Genomic DNA, 20,038 nt, shown 5'->3' with positions numbered 1-20,038 from the left:
TTCCCCCAGCAATCTTGATTCCAGCCTGTGCTTCATCCAGCCTGGCATTTTGTGTGATGTACTTTATATATAAGTTAAATAAGCAGGGTGACAATATACAGCCTTAACATTCCCCTTTCTCTATTTGGAACCAGTCTGTTGTTCCATGTCTGGTTCTAACTGTTACTTCTTGACCTGCATACAGATTTCTCAGGAGGCAGGTCAGGTGGTCTGGTATTCACATCTTTTTAAGAATTTCCCACAGTTTGTTGTGATCCACACAGCCAAAAACACTTTAAACATGTTAATAGATTTGATGAAATCCCAACATAAGGGAGCTTATGAGAAGTCATCCTTGCTATAGATTCAAGGCAAATAGTTTATTATTCATTTATTAATAAAAATTATATATGTCTACATACATGCATTAAGCATTGAATAATATTATAGACATATATTAAAATAGTAAAGGAAGAAAACATAGATCAATAATACAGAATAGATGGCATAGTGCAGCATGACTAATTGATGTTCTGTGCGTCAAAGTACAGGCCAGACAACTGCGTGGATCAGGGAGGTTTTGTGAGACTTCCTATTATTCTTGAGTGTGGCATACCAGTTTTTAAAGGGAGATTATTGCATAATAATAATGATAGCATTTTTAACATAATGCTACAAAATGTATCATAAAAGAAAATACTAGTGGAACCAAGTTGTTACTCAATAAATATTTGTTGAATGAATGAAGAAATTAAGTCTGTTCTAAGCCTTGATGCAATGTTCACCTAGGGGAGGACTTAAGCAGAGTAGCGAGAAATAAAAATAGAGCAGAAGGCTTGAGCCACCCCCTAATGGAAACAGACAGGTCACTCAAGACCATGATTACTAAGTAGAAGTGGTTGGCCACATTGATTGCACATGGACACTAAAAGGCAGTTTTCTTGTTTCAGGCCAGCTGCCCAAAAGCCATCTGGAACTGGAGATTTCAGAGAGCGGTCTTCAGAACTGTCCAACTCCTTTGCTTCAGTGTCCTGATCTTCGGTAAACCTTATGCTAACCTTTCACTTGGTCCTCAGAGATGAGGGTAACTTCTCCAAATGGGCAAAGTTAAGATGGTAGCCAGTTGTGAGGCATGGGAAAACTGTCCAAGCCCAGATTCCTGGACGGGGGGAAATACACCCAAAACCACCATATTGGTAGAAAAGGCTTCAGGGAAAACATACAAAAATACACCTAGGGCCAATTTATGCATTAGACTCAATAGACACAGGCCTGCATTACCTTTAGAGAGCCGCAAAAATGCTGTAATTTCTTTAGAAATTATTTTCTTATAGGCCAAAGAAAATGTTTTCATGTGCAATACTAATATGTTCATCTTTAAACCAATGCAGTTATAAAAGTTTTAATTTTATTACTGAAGAAGGGGATTCTGAAGGCAAAATTCTATGCAAATCAGAATCTAGCCCTGGTGATATCAGAATAAAGTCTTATAGCGAAACAATGCCATAGAGGTGCCTATGAGGGAAGGCAAACAGAACCGACTCTCATGTGGGTAGCTGAGGAAAGGGTTGATTAGGAGCAAGGCCTCATAAACAGGAAAAAGAGCCATTTCCAGGCCTGATTGCACCTCTTCACTTGGGAACTGGCCTCTTCTGGTGGGGGTGAGCTCCCACTGGCTAGGTTAACACTACTTTGTGTCCTAATGCCCTTTATACTTTTGAAGGGCACATTCTTTATTTCATTTGATTTCATAAACATTCCTTTTAAAGGCCTGTTTTAAGTGCTATTTTAACAAGTGAGTAAGCAGAGATGGAGGAAGTAGAGTAATTTATCAAAGGGAAACAGCCTGGAGTAGTGGGATGAGTGTAAGATTGCAACCCAGGAGATACGATGAGCCTCTGGCACAAACCTGGTGCTTTTACTCAACAAGTATGCAGGGAATGCCTGATTAGTGACAAGCTCTTTGCTTGGTGTTAAGAATCCAGAGGTAAAAAGAGACCCCCATTAGGATTCACAATCTAGCAGGTGTGGCCCATGTCATACAAACAATGTTGCAACACCTGGCAGTAAGGGAGGTGCAGATAGAGACAGGGTGCCTGGAAGAAGGAACACCAAGCCCCCCTGGAGCAGTCATGGAAAGTAGGTGGAGGAACAGTTTACCAAGCCTAAGCAGAAAAGGGGAGCCAGAGGAGAAGGAAGAGCATGTGCAAAGGCATGGAAGTGGGTGACTTCTGGTTTTGCTAAAGAAAAGTAAATATGGTGGATGATGAGGCTGGACTAGCAGGTAGGCTCCAGATCATAAAGCATCTTATTTTCCACGTGAAGAGGTAGTACCTGTAGATAATGAGGCAGCCATCAGGACATTTGACATGTCATTTAAATGGCACCCAACTCCAGTACTCTTGCCTGGAAAATCCCATGGATGGAGGAGTCTGGTAGGCTACAGTCCATGGGGTTGCGAAGAGTTGGACATGACTGAGTGACTTCACTTTCACTTTAATTTGGGCTTGGGCAAAGTATTTAACATCTCCTCCATTTCTAAAAGGAGAAGGTTAGAAGGCCCCTAAGATCCCTTTCAATGCCGGTACTTAGTGATTCCAAATCTTTAATATTAATACCAAAGATCCTTAGGAGAGGACACTTTCTTATTCTTTTTTTAAAATTTATTTTTAATTGGAGGATAGTTGCTTTACAATGCTCTATTGGTTTCTGCCATTCAACAATGTGCTGCTGCTGCTGCTGCTAAGTCGCTTCAGTCATGTCCAACTCTGTGCAACCCCATAGACAGCAGCCCACCAGGCTCTGCCGTCCCGGGGATTCTCCAGGCAAGAACACTGGAGTGGGTTGCCATTTCCTTCTCCAATGCATGAAAAGTGAAAAGTGAAAGTGAAGTCACTCAGTCAGGTCCGACTCTTAGCGACCCCATGGACTGCAGCCTACCAGGCTCCTCCGTCCATAGGATTTCCCAGGCAAGAGTACTGGAGTGGGGTGCCATTGCCTTCTCCGCTGAATCAGCTATAAATATACATATATCCTCCCCTGGCTTGAACCTCCTTACCACCCATCCACTCCCACCCCTCTACATCATCAGAGAGCACTGAGCTGAACTCCCTGTGTTATACAGAAACTTCACTAGCAATCTATTTTACACATACAAATGAATACGTTTCAATGTTACTCTCTCAATTCGTCCCACCCTCTCCTTCCCCCACTGTGTTCACAAGTCTAGAAGAGCACATTTTCTTATTCTGACTTAAAGTGTATCAATACTTTTAACTAAAAGACGGAAACCATTCTTTTTCCTAAAAACAACTAGATTAGACATAAAAGAATCATGCTTTTGGTATTTCTCTTCTAGTCAGACTTGTCTGACTATACAGAAATAACTTATGCTCACAACCTCTTTCTCATTAGGGATGCTAACTTGATCCTCACTCTCCTTTACTTAGAGGTAATAAACCAGAAAGAAGTATCAGCATGGACCTACCACTACAGCAATAAAACATATTCATGGAATTATTCCCGGGCATTCTGTCAGAAGTACTACACGGATTTAGTGGCCATCCAGAATAAAAACGAGATTGCTTATCTCAACGAGACCATACCTTACTACAACTCTTACTACTGGATTGGTATTCGAAAGATCAACAATAAATGGACCTGGGTGGGAACCAACAAGACTCTCACTGAGGAGGCTGAGAACTGGGCTGACAATGAGCCTAACAACAAGAGGAACAACCAGGACTGTGTGGAGATCTACATCAAGAGTCTGTCAGCCCCTGGCAAGTGGAATGATGAGCCCTGCTGGAAAAGAAAGCGAGCACTCTGCTATAGAGGTAGGGGCTTCTCGACTCTAAAATCTACCTGTTTTTTAAAAAAATGCTTTCCCTGGTTCATTAATATAGCCCCTGAGTCAATAACATTGAGTCTCAAAGTCAGGGACATGGAAACAAAGAGTGAACTGTCAGTCAAGCAGCATTATTGAGCATCTTGAAGAATATAAGATCAGGATTAGAAAAAACTGGCCTTTTGAAGCCAGAAGGAAATTTTAATATCATTCAGTCCACCCTTATAATTTATAATGGCCAAAATAGATGCTCAGGAAGTTTTGGTGTCCTAAAATTTATGTCCATAGCTTTTCAGTATCACTGGGCCCTAGAATAAGAGAATGTATAGTTTGAGAGAGAATTTGGCCTTGTCTCTAGGAGACAGCTATGACCTCATCAACACAGACACTCATTGCTTTTGTAGTATCGTTTCTAATACGAATCCACCACAGGTGCGCAGTGCCTACGCCCTCAAAGAGTCTCTTGCAGGAAGGAAACTCTGTCCTTCTCTATTCTGTCATCCAAGTGGCATAGACTTAGGGAGGAGGGCCTGGCAGGCCAGTCATGCTCTGTACCACCTAAATCTCATATATTCAGACCTATGACACAGCTCCCTACAAGGTCATTTGTCTTTGATCATGAGTAGGTCTTAAACATCTCATTCAACTCCTCTGCCATGTGGTCCTGGGCATAGACTTAACACAGGCAAAAAGTGGAAAGGCTTTGGCCCTAACTTCAGACAGGTTGGACTCAAAGAAGGAACTTGCTTGAGGTCACATAATAGAAGGGGGTGATTATGTAAGTGTGACCCCTGCCACCCCTCATCTAGTTCCTAACCTCCATGCTGTGATATCTGTCATAGGAGCTTCCATAATAATACAACTTTATGAATGTGATTGGTTAAGAGCCACAGCCTATTTTGTACCACACAGAGGAGCTTCTCTGACTACCCATGTACTGGTAGCTCCATTTGTCCCTCTGTGTCCCCAGATGGCAACCCCTCTTTAGGCCACATTAAATACAGCCTAAAACAGAAGTCAGGCAGTACTGATGAACCAGTAAGGGCAGGAATAGAGACGCAGACTTGTGGATACAGTGGGGGTGGGGGGGCACAAATTGAGAGAGTAGCACTGAAACATATACATTACCATATGTAAAATAGATAGCTGGTGGGAAGTTGCTGTATAACACAGGGAGCTCAGCCCAGTGCTCTATAACAACCTAGAGGAGTGGGATGGGGTGGGGTGGTGGGGCATGGGAGGGAGGCTCAGGAGGGAGGGGACACATGTATACGTATGGCTCATTCACACTGCTGTATGGCAGAAACCAACACAACATTGTAAAGCAACTATCCTCTAATCAAAAATTTTAAAAATAGAAGCCAAGCAATGCTCCAGCAGGCTCCTACGGCACACTTCACAGGGAACAGGCTGGCTCTCCAGGGGACACTGTGGTTTTCTGTTGTCTGGCTAGCTCGAGGTTACTCAAGTGGGGCTAAGACTTGGAATAAGAAACCAGCTTTTCTTTGTACCTCTTAAGAATGCCTGTGATTCTGACCCTTCTGTATCCATGCAGCCTCCTGCCAGGACATGTCCTGCAGCAAGCAAGGAGAGTGCATTGAGACCATTGGGAACTACACCTGCTCCTGTTACCCTGGATTCTATGGACCGGAGTGTGAATATGGTGAGCCAGCTATTTTGTTGATAGCAACGTGGTCCATGGTCTTGTGCTAGAGGTGATGCCAGGAAGCAAATCGTCATGTTGGAGGCTCTCCAGAGGGTACAGGCTAGTCCTAGGTCCTCTCTTTACCATCTGTCAGTCTGCCCCACTCAAACTGGCCAATCACACACTCAGGGTTGAACCACTTTATTTTTAGAGTGAACACGTCCTCCTAAAATTTCAAAATTTAAAAGGGAAAATGTAAGGGCAGTAAAACAAAGAGAACTCTTTCAGGCTAATTTTGTTTGCTGGAAATAAACACCAGTGAAAGTATGATCATTTCCCAGGATGCAACCAATACAAGAGCTTCCCAGGTGGCTCAGTGGTAAAGAATCCACCTGCCAATGCAGGAGATGTGGGTTCAATCCCTGGGTCAGGAAGGAAATGGCAGCCCACTCCAGTATTCTTGCCTGGAAAATTCCATGAACAGAGGAGCCTGGCAGAATATAGTTCATGGGGTTGCAAAAGAGTAGAACATGACTGAGCGACTAAACAAACAAAACAAATCAATACAAAGGAACAGAGTAAAGATGAACAGGTTAGGTTAGAAGCCCAGGGAGATTGATTCAGATGGGTTATACAAACAGTTTCAGCTTTTAGCAAACCTGACATTTTTTTTCAGTGTGCAAAGAAAGAAATCAATATTTTGTCCTTACAGTCAGAGAGTGCGGCGAGTTTGATCTTCCTCAACATGTGCACATGAACTGCAGCCACCCTCTTGGAAACTTCTCTTTCAACTCACACTGCAGCTTCCACTGTGCTGAAGGCTATGCGCTGAACGGACCCAGTGAGCTGGAGTGTTTGGCTTCTGGAATCTGGACGAATTCACCCCCACAGTGTGTAGGTATGTACACCCAATTCTTTTCCATTCTCATTGACAACTAGAATTTCAGAGGGGACAAGAGGCTTTCTCCATTTGAAAACCAAGAAGATCTACACTAAATGGGACATTGTGCTTATTACTACTGCCCATCAACCAGAGTAACACTAGTTTTCATTTTCATCTGAGGAGTGAGGGAGTTTAATTCTTGATCCTCATGCAAAAGCATTACAAAAAGGTCCCTCTCCCTTTGTTCATTGCAAAGTGAACAGAGTGCGATAATGACTCGGGGGTTGGGTATTATTAATTTGAGAATTTCACCTTGCTTCTTTAAAAAGGAAACAAAGCAAGGATGTTTGGGTCTTTCCGAACAGCTACTGAAAGTACCATTTTACCAACCAAGTTCAGCACCTTACCTAATGCTTTGGGAAGATGTAGCACCTATTGCTGGCTTCCCAGGTGGTACTGTGGTTAAAGAACCTGCCTGCCAATGCGGAAGATGAAAAAGACACAACAGTTTCGACCCCTGGGTTGGGAAGGTCTCTTGGCATAGGAAATGGCATCCTGCTCCAGTATTCTTGCCTGGAAAATTCCTTGGACAGAGGAGCATCCATGGGGTCACAAAGAGTTGGACATAACTGAGTGCATGCACACAGACACACAGACACACACACACAGCTGTTGCAGCATCCTAAGGTTTCTAAGGTGCTGGGCATGACACCAGGCCTCATGCTATTGCTCTGTGGTTGTTTTTAGCTGTCCAGTGCCCGGCTCTGAAGTCTCCGGAGCAAGGAAGCATGAGCTGTGTCCAGTCCGCGGAAGCATTCCAGCACCAGTCCAGCTGCAGCTTCAGCTGCGAAGAGGGATTCGAATTAGTTGGGCCAGAGGTAGTGCACTGCACAGCCTTGGGGGTGTGGACAGCCCCAACTCCGGTGTGTAAAGGTGAGTTCCAGGAGGTTGGGGATGTATAATGTCCACTGCGTCTGGTTCTTGCTGGGAGCACAGATGAAACCACCCTGAATCACAACTTGACTCTCCTTTTACCTACCACTCAGCTAGACTGGGGGCTTCCCTGGTGGCTCAGATAGTAAAGAATCCACTTGCAGTGCAGGAGACCCGGGTTTGATCCCTGGGTTTGGAAGATCCCCTGGAGAAGGGAGAAGCTACCCACTCCAGTATTCTTGCCTAGAAAATTTCATGGAAAGAGGAACCTGGCGGGCTACAGTCCATGGCGTCGCAAAGAGTCAAGCAATTCAGTCATGTCAAGCAACATGACTGAGCGACTAACACATGCACACACACACACACACACACACACACACACACAGAGCTAGATTGGGTTCATCTGGGATAGGAAAGGAGTGTCAGGCTCTAGAAGAACAAGAGGCTGATTTTACTATTGACTGTAAACAAAATTTAGAAGTCCTCCTCTCCCCAAAACTCACTGCCCTCAAGTAATTTCAGAATGACCTCATTCATAAATTTCACCTAAGATGGAATGGTGACATCTCCATCTGTAAGTAGATTCTAGAAAACCTACCAAGAGAGGTTTCTAGCAGTAAAGGGGATAGAGGACATTTGATAAAGGAGTCTTGAAAGAAACTTTTATTTTAAAGAGATTTAGGTCCTCCCGAAGCTTGGTTCTACAAGTCTGGACAAACGTCATTAGGATCTCCTGACCCTTACAGATTCCTAGCTCCACTTAGATTTCCAGAGGTGGTTTCACCATTGCTCTCCCAGCTGTGAGCATGGTTCTTCTCCTTCCTCAGTACCTTTCTCTATGGCCTTGTTGATTCTGGCCAGCTATGCAGTGTGAGTTCCTGGAAGCCCCTACCAAGGGAATCCTGGACTGTGTCCATCCCCTTGTTTCCCTTGCAGTGGCTCTAGCTGCAAATTTGAATGCAAACCTTGCCATCGAGTGAGGGGCAAGGACAAAGTGCTGCCTTGGCCCTGGCTGGGGAACCCCACCCTTGCCAGCCTTCAAGGGTAGGATTTTTTCACCAATAGCCCGCAGTCCACTGGGTAGTATAAGTTCATGCTGTCTATTTAGGCAAGGAGTCTTGACACAGTGGGGAAGACCAAGGGCTTTTAATATCAGTATGATCTTTTCCAGGCTCTGATCCTGAAATGGGTTGTTCAGCCCCCAGGAGGGATGGTTTTCTCTTCTGTAAAATGAGCTATGAATTGCAAGGAGCTTCTGTGAAATGAACTATGAATTTCAAGGAGCTTTAATAAGGATGAAGCATATAAAAAGTATACAATTAAATAGTATGTATAAAGTACCTCGCAGAGAACCTTTGTTTCTACCTCTTTTTTCCCTGTCTGCCTCACCGGTGTCTAGAAGCAGTGGGTCAGTGTCCTTGCTATACTTCAGACAGAGTCAGAACAGTGGCTATCAGGACACACAGACAGATTGCTCATCACAGTCCTTGGTGGCAGTCTTTGACAAAGGATCAAAGGAACACTGTGACAAAGGATCAAAGAGAGGCTGTGATACAATCCGAGGCAGGTATCTAATACCACAAAACTGCGTTCTGTGCAACTGCCTCACACCTCACACCAATTGCATCTTATCAAGCAAAAATGGGGAATAGCATAGCAAGAAATTAAATATTGGATAAGTGAATTCCTGGAAGACCTGAATTATAAGCCCAGCTCTATTACTGTCTACATGTGAGACCTTAGGGATGTCACTTAAAATTTCTAAACCTCACTTTTAATCTGCAAATTTAGAGAGAAATGCTAGAGGATCTTTGGAACTTAAATACCCTGATTCTGTAAAACCTAGAGGTCTAAGGTCACTGTGTGCAGTCTTTGTATTCTGAAAAACTCCAGGAATATTCTGGAGATGAAATGCTTTGTCAAGGAAGAGCATGAGGAAATCAGCCTTTTTCAGAACTGAGGTCACTTGGGGCTTAATTATGCTCAGGAACTGACCTTGGGCTGCACACTCACTTGGCAACCGAAGCCTGTTTAGGATGACATCCTGTGTTCCAGAAACAAGGCTCATTTAGAATCCTTTTATTGGGCTGGGTATTAGAGTGTCAACAATAAGCTATGTTGTTTTCGTTTTTTCCTTAAAAGTTCAGTCTGGCTATATCTCCTCTGTACAGATCCAATTTTCACAAATATTTTCAATGAATATTTAAAGAGTACCTTCAATGTCTCAAACACTGCCAGGCTCTCAGATACAATTCTGGATGACTGACATCAGCCACAAAGAGACTGCAGTCTAAGGGGCAGAGTTATAATACGGCATGAACAGCTCAAGCACAGGGGCTGTGGGAGCATGCTGGAAGGGGTTCTACCCTGAGCTGGGATGGGCAGGGAAGGTTTCTTAAGCAAAGTGTAGTGTAAGCTGAGACTTGAAGGGCAGGTGAGAAATCCAGGCAAAGAAGGGGAGAGGAAGGGAAGGTGCTCCAGGAAGATTCCCCATTTGGAAAAAGGACAATTTGGGGTTCTGAATATACTGACAATGTGAGTCAAAAAGATGCATGATCTCTTGAGGGGCTCTTCTGCAAAGGAATTGAGCCCTTCCACCACCCAGTGTCTGACAATCACTATTTCCATTTAGCCATTGCCTGTGAGCCCCTGGAGAGTCCTGTCCATGGAAGCATGGATTGCTCCCCGTCTTTGAGAGCATTTCAGTACAACACCAGCTGTAGCTTTCATTGTGCTGAGGGTTTCACAGTGAGAGGAGCTGACACCGTTCGATGTGCTGATATGGAAGAGTGGACAGCGCCAGCCCCAGTCTGTCAAAGTATACTGTGACATCATAATGTTGCTTCCGTGCCTTTCGGCTTATTAGAGGCATCAGCATCTACATTTAGTTCTGTCATTCAGTTATTGCTCAAACGTTCACTGAGAATCTATCCTGTGCCAGACCCTTTGCGCTGGGCACTCAGGATGAAGTAGTGTGTGAAGGCAGTCCTAGGGACATGTTCATTACAGCATCCTGAAATGCAAGGTGAGAGCTACACTGACTGACACAGATGTGGTGAGTTAGCATGAAGGACAGGGGGTTGAGATAGAGCAATGACACATGAGGAACAGCATGGTACAGTGCAAGAGGAATGACAAGACTTAGTCCAGTTCTGTCCTGTCCTGACAACAAGCTCTTGGTCTCCCTGAAACTCAGTGTCACCTGCAAAGTAAAGGTACTAATATTTGCCTTACCTACCCACCTCACTAGTGGTTGTGGATTAAAGTGTGTAAATGCAAGCTTAAAACTGCATGAGCTTCATAAATGTAGGTAAAATAATGATAATAACATTACTTTGTAAATCATATGTCTCTGATCTGATATTACAAAATCATCTCCTTTAGATAGCTCCTGTTCTCAATATTTTGCTCTTGAAGAACAAAATAGGGAAGCCACTAGGATTATTTTCTTTTACAAGGGGGAACTCCACACAGAATTTATGTCCCAGAAGTGAAATACTATTAATAGCATCTTATGTGAGATCCCAAGCAGTTTATGTTAATCTCCTGGGTCAAAGTATACCCTGATTTTAAAATGAGGCAGTGGTTTGAAAGCAGGGTCTCGAAGAGAGATGTATACATCCATGTTCATAGCAGCACTGTTCATAATAGTTAAAATATGGAAGAAACCCAAGTGTCCCACACAGATGAACCGATGAGGAAAAATGTGATGTATCCATACAATGGAATATTATTCAGCCTTAAAACGGGAGGAGACTCTGGTTTCCCTGGTAGTTTAGATGGTAAAGAATCTGCCTGCAATGCAGGAGACTCAGGTTCAATCCTTGGATAGGGATGCCCTGGAGAAGGGAATGGCAGCCCACTCCAGAATTCTTGCCTGGAGAATCTCATGGACAGAGGAGCCTGGCGGGCTGCAGTCCATGGGGTTGCAAAGAGTCAGACACGCTGAGTGACTAACACTTTCGCTTTTCTGACATATGCTACAACGTGGATGAATTCAAGGACATTTAGCTGAGGGTAGTAAGCCAGTCACCAAAAGACAAGTACTCAATGATTCCACATATGGGAGGTACTTAGAGTAGTCAAAATCAATGAGACAAAAAGTATTAAAATGGTTGTTGCTGGGGACTGGAGGGAGTGGGTGTAGGTAGTTACTGTTCAATGAATACAGAGTTTCAGTGGGAGATGAAGAATGTTTTGGAGATGGATGGTGTTGATGGTTGCACAAAACTATGAATATACTTAATACCACTGGACTGTACACTTAGAAATGGTTCACTGGTAAAAGATAGGCTTTATGCAATATGTATTTTACTACAGTTAAAAAATGGAAAAAAAAAAAAAAAAGTGAGGCAGTAGAGGACTAGATCAGTACCGTTATGGGGAGGCTTAGGGAGGGGAATGGGATCTATTGTCTGAGAGACAAAGGCACAGAGAGCACTGCGACATGCTTAAAAGGGAGAGGTTCTTAAGGGGTCACTGGAGCCAGTCTTGTCTGCAGGCAGGTAATAGAAAACTGGCTTATTCTCTTAAGCATCCAGATACATGTTTTCAGTAACTCCCTTGATAGGCCTTCCTAGCGTTCTCCACTCTGACAGGCTAGGTCAGCATCTGATGCATAGCTATAATGATTTTAAGACTATGACTACTATTGATATACTGCTGGATGCTGCTACTACTATTAGTAATAATAGCAATATATAATATTTATTGAACATTTTAGTCTAACTCCATGAGGTCATTAAAAGTATTGCTCCCATTTTAAAGATGAGAAAAGACTTATATATAAAATACAGGTGTTCTCTCCATTTAAAGCCATATACTTCATATGACTGAGATCATAGTGTACATATAATTTATATTCTGCTTTTTCACCTAACATTGTACTTTGAGACACCTCTCATATCTTTTCAAGGCACAATAGATCATATTCCTTTCATGGCTCTACCATAGTTAATTTTCAGCCTCTAATTAGTGGCAGTTATGTTTGTTTTCAATATTTTGCTCTCACATATGATAAAAAAGGGCTTCTCTGGTGGCTTAGCTGGTAAAGAATCCACCTGCAATGCGGGAGACCTGGGTTTGATCCCTGGGTTGGGAAGATCCCCTGGAGAAGGGAAAGGCTACCCACTCCAGTATTCTGGTCTGGAGAATTCCATGGACTGTATAGTTCATAGGGTCACAAAGAGTCGGACATGACTGAGTGACTTTCACTTATGGTAAATGATAAACATTTAGTGGTATTTATGTTTGTTTTCAGTACTTTGCTCTCACAAATGATATAAAATTTCTCCAAACTGATTTTTGATATGCATCTTATTACATACTTAGCATCAATTCTTGGGTCCAAAATTACGATATTTTTAAAACTATGGATGCATATTATCAAATGCTTAACAACGACTCAGCATTTCCTCATTAAGTCATTCAACTGGCATTGTGACCATATGATACTTTTCTCATCCTCCTGGTTAAACACGCCCAATTCAGAGATCCCTCTTGCTGGCATTAGAAAGAGTTAAGGGGTGGGAATCAATGAGTACTTGTGTATTACTCCTTCCTCACTCCCTGCTTCCTCCCTCCTTAGCATTGCAGTGCCAGGATCTTCCGACCTCAACTAAGGCCCGGGTGAACTGCTCGCATCCCTTTGGCGACTTTAGGTACCAGTCGACCTGTAGCTTCACCTGCGATGAAGGTTCATTCCTGGTGGGAGCAAGTGTGCTGCAATGCCTGGATACGGGGAACTGGGATGCTCCTTTTCCAGAATGCCAAGGTAGGATGAACTCTTTCCAGTGTCTTGGAAACAAATTGTAGAGTTATTTCAAAAAGCTGTATTTAAAAGGTGGTGACTGTCTAGGAGACAGAAGCTTGAAATGGACTAGAAAATGAATAAACACTATCATAAGGAAGCCCTGATTATCAGGTCACATGGGGATCCCATGTGCAGAGGCCTTGAGCAGCTGGCAGATACCACAAGCGACGGGATGTCCAACAGCAGGACAGGGGAGTGGGCTGAAGGCCCCTACCATGGAGTAGGTTCACTGTTCTCACTTCGCTAAAGATAGTCTCTGGAAACAAGGCCAGGGGAAAAGATAGTCCCAGGATGTTGTTCCAAGACTAATCTGGCACTTCAGTCCTAGGAAACACAGAGTATAGTGGTGGGATGGCAGGTAACGCATGGGTTTAATAGGAGAATGGGAGGGGCAGCATTTACAGGTGCCCGGCTGCAAATAAGATTGGAGAAACCCGCTTAGAGTAAAAGTGAAGAGTGATGAAAACAGAAAGAAACTAATCTACATATGCAAAGTCACAGGATTCTCAGAAGAAAAAAAGTACCTATTCACTAGAGTCATCTATATCTGCATTTCACTTGATATAAAATAAAGCCAGTTATTGAGTGAAATAGAACTGGTTCTGATCATCTGGGTTTGGAAATTGAAAGATAGATGTATACTTTTTATACTCCCCATTCCTTTTTCTACCCAATTATTTACTTATATTTATGGCAAACCCTACCTTTAAAAGATAACATTTGTATTTATAAAAGCTCTAGAAAAATAAACAAAAAAATCTTACATACTGTCCCCAAAATATCCCACCCTAAAGTAGACACTGGTTATGTTTCTCCCTTATTGTATAAATTCCTCCAATGTTTTCCCACTTTCCCCTCCACACAATTAGTATTTTTATGAGGCATATATAAGCTTAATAATAAAATCAGATAGGTAAAATACTAGACAATTCTGCATTGTTTGCCTTTGCTTTTCACTTTGTGCCCACTTTCAACATGAGTAAAAGCAGACAGATACGTGTTTTTAATAAAAAGGAAACCACTTGCTATTCAGGTCACACATAAGCACACACACACGCACACTACTATTAAGTTAGGGCAACACTGAGTGAACAAATGAATGAACAAAGGGGCTGACCAACTCAACAGAACTGCATGGTCTTTACCCCCAGACACAAGGGAGCCTGGCAAGCCCTGGGGGTAGGGCTGAGCCCACCTTCCGAGCTGGGTCTGCAGAGACCAGGTTTAGGATTATGACCTTGGCCCCTCAGCTCTCACTCTGGCTACGCTGAAGCCTGGATGCACTACAAAGTCCACAGGACTGTGGGGAAGAACTCGGGAGTCCCTGAGGGCGTTCCAGAGTACAGCACCTTTCCGGACAGCCTTGGGCTGTGCAGGGCACAGATTACAGTTCATTGCCCCATACCAGCCTGCCTGTGGGTGTTTCACAGGAGGGAGGCTGACACTCACCACGGCTTCCTGTGACCTTCTAGTTCCCTTCCGCTTTTAGTTCTTTGTTTACTCTGACTGAACTTTCTCCTCTTGCTGCTGAGCGAGCATCATGTGAAATACCCAAATGTGGTCTGGGCAGGAAGGTACCATGAGGCTTGCAACCTACTAGCTGTTGTAATGTGCCCCAAAATGTGTTATCAGTTTCCTTTTCCAATGCCACACCCCCTCACCCACCTTCCCACCCCAGCTATCAGAAGGCAAAGTCACAAAGGAGCTGCCAACAGACTCATGGCACCACACTTATGGCACCACATTTGTCCTTATGGTTCATAGGCTTCTTGACTTGTCTCCTCTCCCTTCTCCTCACCCCCACACTGAACACAGAAAGACTTTTCAAGTGGTGGAAAATACCAGGTCTTTGGACAAATGGATGAGATGGGGGATGTAGCTGGAGAGAAGAAGGGAAGAAGGGAAGAGACAGGTACAGAAAATGCTCACAAAGCTTCAGGCAGTTCAAATCTGTGGCTGAAAGACAGCCCTGGTTCATCCACACCACCACTGTCTCTGGTCTAAAGCCACACATGACCCAATCAGGCCAAACAATGAAGAAGAAACACCCTAAACCATGTATCCTTTTTTTTTTAAAAAGCCAGTGTGTTTCATTGAGTTTTATTTCATTAATTGGCTGAGGGATATCTTGGCAGCCATTAACATTTGCATACATAGTGTTTTCACTTTTGAACCTTATAAAAATCCTGAGAACTATGTAATGCTATTATCCACATTTTAAAGGTGAATAAACATACGGAAATTCAGAGAGGTTAAAGTCACAGAGCATGATCTCCAACCAAATCAAATCCTCTAGCACCACAAACTCCACAGGGATAAACTGTGGCAAAGAACTGTGATATCTTGTTGACCAGTTTTTGTAAGTAGACAGGCAGAGTCATTTGCTGCTGGTCACTGTAGGATGAGACTGGTGGAAAGAGCATTTGCAGATGGCCAGTTACATTACTTGCCTACTTTGTGTCATGATTTTTTAATTTAATTTTTGCCTAGGATTTTGTTAACTTATTATTTTATATAATAATAAATTTGAGGTTCTCTGCAAAGCAAAGATTGTTATTTTTCCCATTTCATCGATGAAGCAACTGATGTTCAGTATGTTTACTGTCCAGAGATGCACTGCTAGTGAGTAACAGAGGCAGGTTTTGGACCCAGAGGTCATCACTTGGTTGGGGGAAGGAACTTTTGGAAGGGGAGAAAGTATTTTACTCCATTTCCCTATTTCCAATTACTTGTCATTGTTTTCTGGCAAGGTTAATGGGTCTACCTCTGAAGAAAGTGTCAAGGGAGCAGTCACTCCCACTCCCATCCAGGGGTAATTAACATGAATTGCATCACCATCACCATCTTTCCCAACAAAGTGCCAGCATCCTTTTAAATCACCTCTAAAGCTCTTTTAAATCCCTTTAGGGGTAAGCGTTTCAGAATACCAACCCACTGTCAGCTGCCGTTTCACACATTCAGGACGTCTAACTGGTGACTGGTACCATGAAATTTAAACAATCGTCTAATCCAGTACTGCACTGGTCTGTTAAGGACACACACATACACACACACACTGCTTTAAGTGGCTGTGTTCTAAAACAATCTCCTCTCTCCTCCTTGGCTATGCCCACACTAGCTGTTACCTGCGCAGCTCTGCCAAACCCTCAGAATGGAGAAAAGACTTGTGTCCAACCTCTTGGAGGTTCCAGTTATGAGTCCACATGCTGGTTCACATGTCATGAGGGATTCTCTTTATCCGGACCAGAAAGACTGGACTGTACTCCATCTGGACACTGGACGGGCTCCCCACCAACGTGTGAAGAAGGTAGGACCATGGGTTTATCCTTTCTTGTGGCTTCTCAGGTAACAGTATAGAATGGAGCATCATCATCAGGAATTCATGAAAATCTCAAGCTAAAGAAAGGCTTCTCTTCAAGGCATAACAATCTAGACCAAAAGCTTCCCCCCTCGAATATTCTTGTAACAATAACTTTAACCATTTCATAGTTCCATAATGTATTTCAGTGTCATTGTGACGTTTGATGTTTATCACAATCCTGAAATAAAGAGGACAGGCAATACTATCACCATTTTATGGATGAGAAAATAGAGGCTCAGAGATTAGGTAATTTATGGAAATTCATACTATTAGTGATGAAGCTCAGCTATGTCACTGGGACTTTTACTTCATTATAAAGAATTCTCCTACTACACTCTTATTCATTCCCACACCCTCCTTCACTGAGCATTGCTAAGCCCCAGACACTGAGCTTATCTCAGGGGTGGGTGTGATTTCATCCCAGCCCCTCGAGGATCTCACAGTCTAAGGATTTGTATATAGCCCCTCCTTGCTCCAGTTCCATATGGATTACAAGCTCCCTGAGGGCAGGAACTGCGCCAACTTCATCTTTGCATGTCCTGCAGCAGCTAGACAGGAAAAAATGTAGGTGTGTGACAAGTATCTGTTGAACTGAATCTTCTCATTTGCTGGTTAAATTTATTCAAGCTCAAGCCTTATTGACAATGAATTAGTGGATCCTCAAAGGCAATGGCCAGATCTTAGCTATGATTCCCCTGAAACATCTGGCTGACACATATCTGGTATATGAAAGTGAAACTGTTAATCGCTCAGTTGCGTCTGACCCTTTGTGACTGCACGGACTGTAGTCTGCCAGGCTCCTCTGTCTATGGGGATTCTCCCATCAAGAATACTGAAGTGGGTAGCTGTTCCCTTTTCCAGGGGATCTTCCCAACCAAGGGCTTGAACCCAGGTCTTCTGCATTGCAGACAGATTCTTTACCATCTGAGCCACCAAAGATAGTGTACTCTAAAGTAGAAGTTTGCAAACTGATTCATTTATAGCTCTTTCAAACATCATCATTTTGCTCTGTGACAACCTAGAGGGCTAGGATGGGGTGGTAGACAGGAGGGAGGCTCAATAGGGAGGGGACATACGTATACCTATGGCTGATTCGTGTTGTGTGGCAGAAACCAACACAATATTGTAAAACAATTATCTTCCGATTAAAAATAAATAAATTAAAAAAAAAACAGTCATTACACAATTTAAGTTGCAGGAATAAGCAATTATATAGTATTTTTTTACCTGTAACATATGAAACCCAGAATAAAAGCAATATTCTCAAAGGAAAAAAAAGTCACCATTTTTTGGGTTCTTTTGTTCTGTTATTCCATGTACTACAGTCAGGAATAATAAAACCAGCAATAATAGCTAACTTTTATTGTTTGCTTAAGTACCAGCTATTATATTTGCATTTTTGCATTCAATACACACAATCCTTAACATGGTTATCATTATCCCTGTTTTAAAGATGAAGAAGTGGAGGCTTGAGAAGATAAATAGCTGGCAAAGATATGTGTGCTACATCTTAGCTACAAAGTGTGCAGTTAGGATTCAAACCCAGGTCTAGCCTGATTAGAGGACTAGAGCTTTTACCACTGCACTACACTGCCACCCAGTGGCCAGTTTCTAAACCCCAGGTCAGCTCAGCTCAATTCAGTTCAGTCGCTCAGTCCATTCTGACTCTTTGAGACCCCACATACTGCAGCATACCAGGCTTCCCTGTCCATCACCAGGTCCAAGCCTGTCCATCACCAGGTCCGAGAGCCTACCAAACTCATGTCTATCGCGTCAGTGATGCCATCCACCCATCTCATCCTCTGCCGTCCCCTTCTCCTCCTGCCTTCAATCTTTTCCAGCATCAGGGTCTTTGCAAATAAATCAGTTCTTCGCATCAGGTGGCCAAAGTATTGGAGTTTCAGCTTCAACATCAGTCCTTCCAATGAATATTCGGGACTGATTTCCTTTAGGATTAACACGTTGGATCTCCTTGCAATCCAAGGAACTCTCAAGAGCCTTCTCCAACACCACAGTTCAAACGCATCCATTCTTTGGCACTCAGTCTTCTTTATGGTCCAACTCTCACATCCATACATGACTACTGGAAAAATCATAGCTTTGACTAGATGGACCTTTGTTGGCAAAGTAATGTCTATACTTTATAATATGCTGTCTAGGCTGGTCATAACTTTTCTTCTAAGGAGCAAGCGACTTTTAATTTCATGGGTGCAGTCACCATCTGCAGTGATAGTCATTCATAAATTTCACTGCTCTTGTCTAGTTGCAGCAGCAACTGCAGTAGCAATTGTTTTAAAATGAACTTTAGATGAGTGATCAAGTGAGTGAATATGTTTTTAGAAATCTATTAGTGAAAAGTGCTAAATACTTATTCTTTCTTATTCCTTCTTGTGGGATGAGCACTAGATTAATATCCATAGACTTGTATTGCTCTTCCCTGAAGTTATGGAGTCACACAGAAGATCATGTCACACCCTGATATTCTCAACTCCAAAAGGAGAGGAGTGGACAGGACACCTCTGAGGCTTTTCCCCTGGACAAGGATCCTGTAGGCTAAAGTACATAAAATGCTACTGTGCGCGTATGTGTGCTGTCTTGTCCGACTCTTTGTAACTCCATGGAGTGTAGCCTGCTAGGCTCCTTTGTCCATGGGTCTCTGTCCACGGAATTTTCCAGGCAAGAATACTGGAGTGGGTTGCCATTTCCTCCTCCAAGAGATCTTCCCAACCCAGGGATCTAATGTATATATCTTGCGTCTCCTGCATTGGCAGGCAGATTCTTTACCACTGTACCGCCTGGGAAGTCTAAAATGCTATCATCTATTGTCAAAAAAAAAAAAAAAACCACTACAAGCCATCCAAGAAATCTAGGACTTTGATAGCTGATATCTTCAGGGCTTGTGCTTCATCACAGATTTTTCAATCACTCATTTGTTTATTCCATAGGCATTTATCACAAGTTCTATTTTTCCACATTCTGTTTTAAGGCTAAAAAATTTAAAAAAAAAAAACAAAAAAAACCCTGAGATATAAGAAATACCTCACTGAAGTTTTTTGTTTTTGTTTTTCTCATGAAAGTTTTAAATCATACATTGCAATCAACATGGTTGTTAAATCTGTAATCTCTGAAGCCCCCATTCCTCCTGACTCTTTTCCACCTCCTTTTCTCCACAAGAGGTGGCATTTCAGGCCTGGCCCTGCCCAGTGTCTAAAACCAAACTTGACCGTGGGCAGCAGCTTTCGTGAGCTATGGGCTTTGGAACTGCCGACCTGGTCTGAACCTGATAGTTAGCTCTGGCTTTGGACCTGTGTTTCTATCTCATTCTCCAAATTTAGGCTCTAGATTTAGGCAGAGAGTTCCTCTTCTTTTCCCATATGCCTGAGTCCATGAATTTTGAAACTTTCAGCAGTGAACTCTGATTCTCACATGGTACTCTGCAGAGTCCTGGACTCTATCAGAGGGGACTGAGGGCTACCAAGTACACAGGGGCGATGTGGCAAGTGGAGCACAGTCTCTTGTTTCACGGTGCAAAGTGGGGCTCCATTTTTCTGAGTAAGTCCACAGATGTTTCCCTTTCT

The 20,038-nt window shown here is 43.0% G+C and overlaps 1 protein-coding gene across 1 annotated transcript in view; it reads left to right on the top strand.

The window, feature by feature from the left end:
* Positions 1–20,038, top strand: part of SELP (selectin P) — a 43,509-nt gene that overhangs the window by 10,969 nt on the left and 12,502 nt on the right. The window contains exons 2-8 of the mRNA XM_027564752.1: positions 930–1,020; positions 3,429–3,815; positions 5,382–5,489; positions 6,184–6,369; positions 7,102–7,287; positions 12,875–13,060; positions 16,218–16,406. Coding sequence (XP_027420553.1) covers positions 930–1,020; positions 3,429–3,815; positions 5,382–5,489; positions 6,184–6,369; positions 7,102–7,287; positions 12,875–13,060; positions 16,218–16,406 — 1,333 coding nt within the window. The remainder of the gene's footprint in view (positions 1–929; positions 1,021–3,428; positions 3,816–5,381; positions 5,490–6,183; positions 6,370–7,101; positions 7,288–12,874; positions 13,061–16,217; positions 16,407–20,038) is intronic.

This window comes from Bos indicus x Bos taurus, chromosome 16 (genome assembly GCF_003369695.1).
Source record: "Bos indicus x Bos taurus breed Angus x Brahman F1 hybrid chromosome 16, Bos_hybrid_MaternalHap_v2.0, whole genome shotgun sequence".
NCBI lineage: Eukaryota > Metazoa > Chordata > Mammalia > Artiodactyla > Bovidae > Bos > Bos indicus x Bos taurus.
The sequence above is the reverse complement of the archived record's forward strand: the minus strand, read 5'-3'. Positions and strand labels throughout refer to the sequence as shown.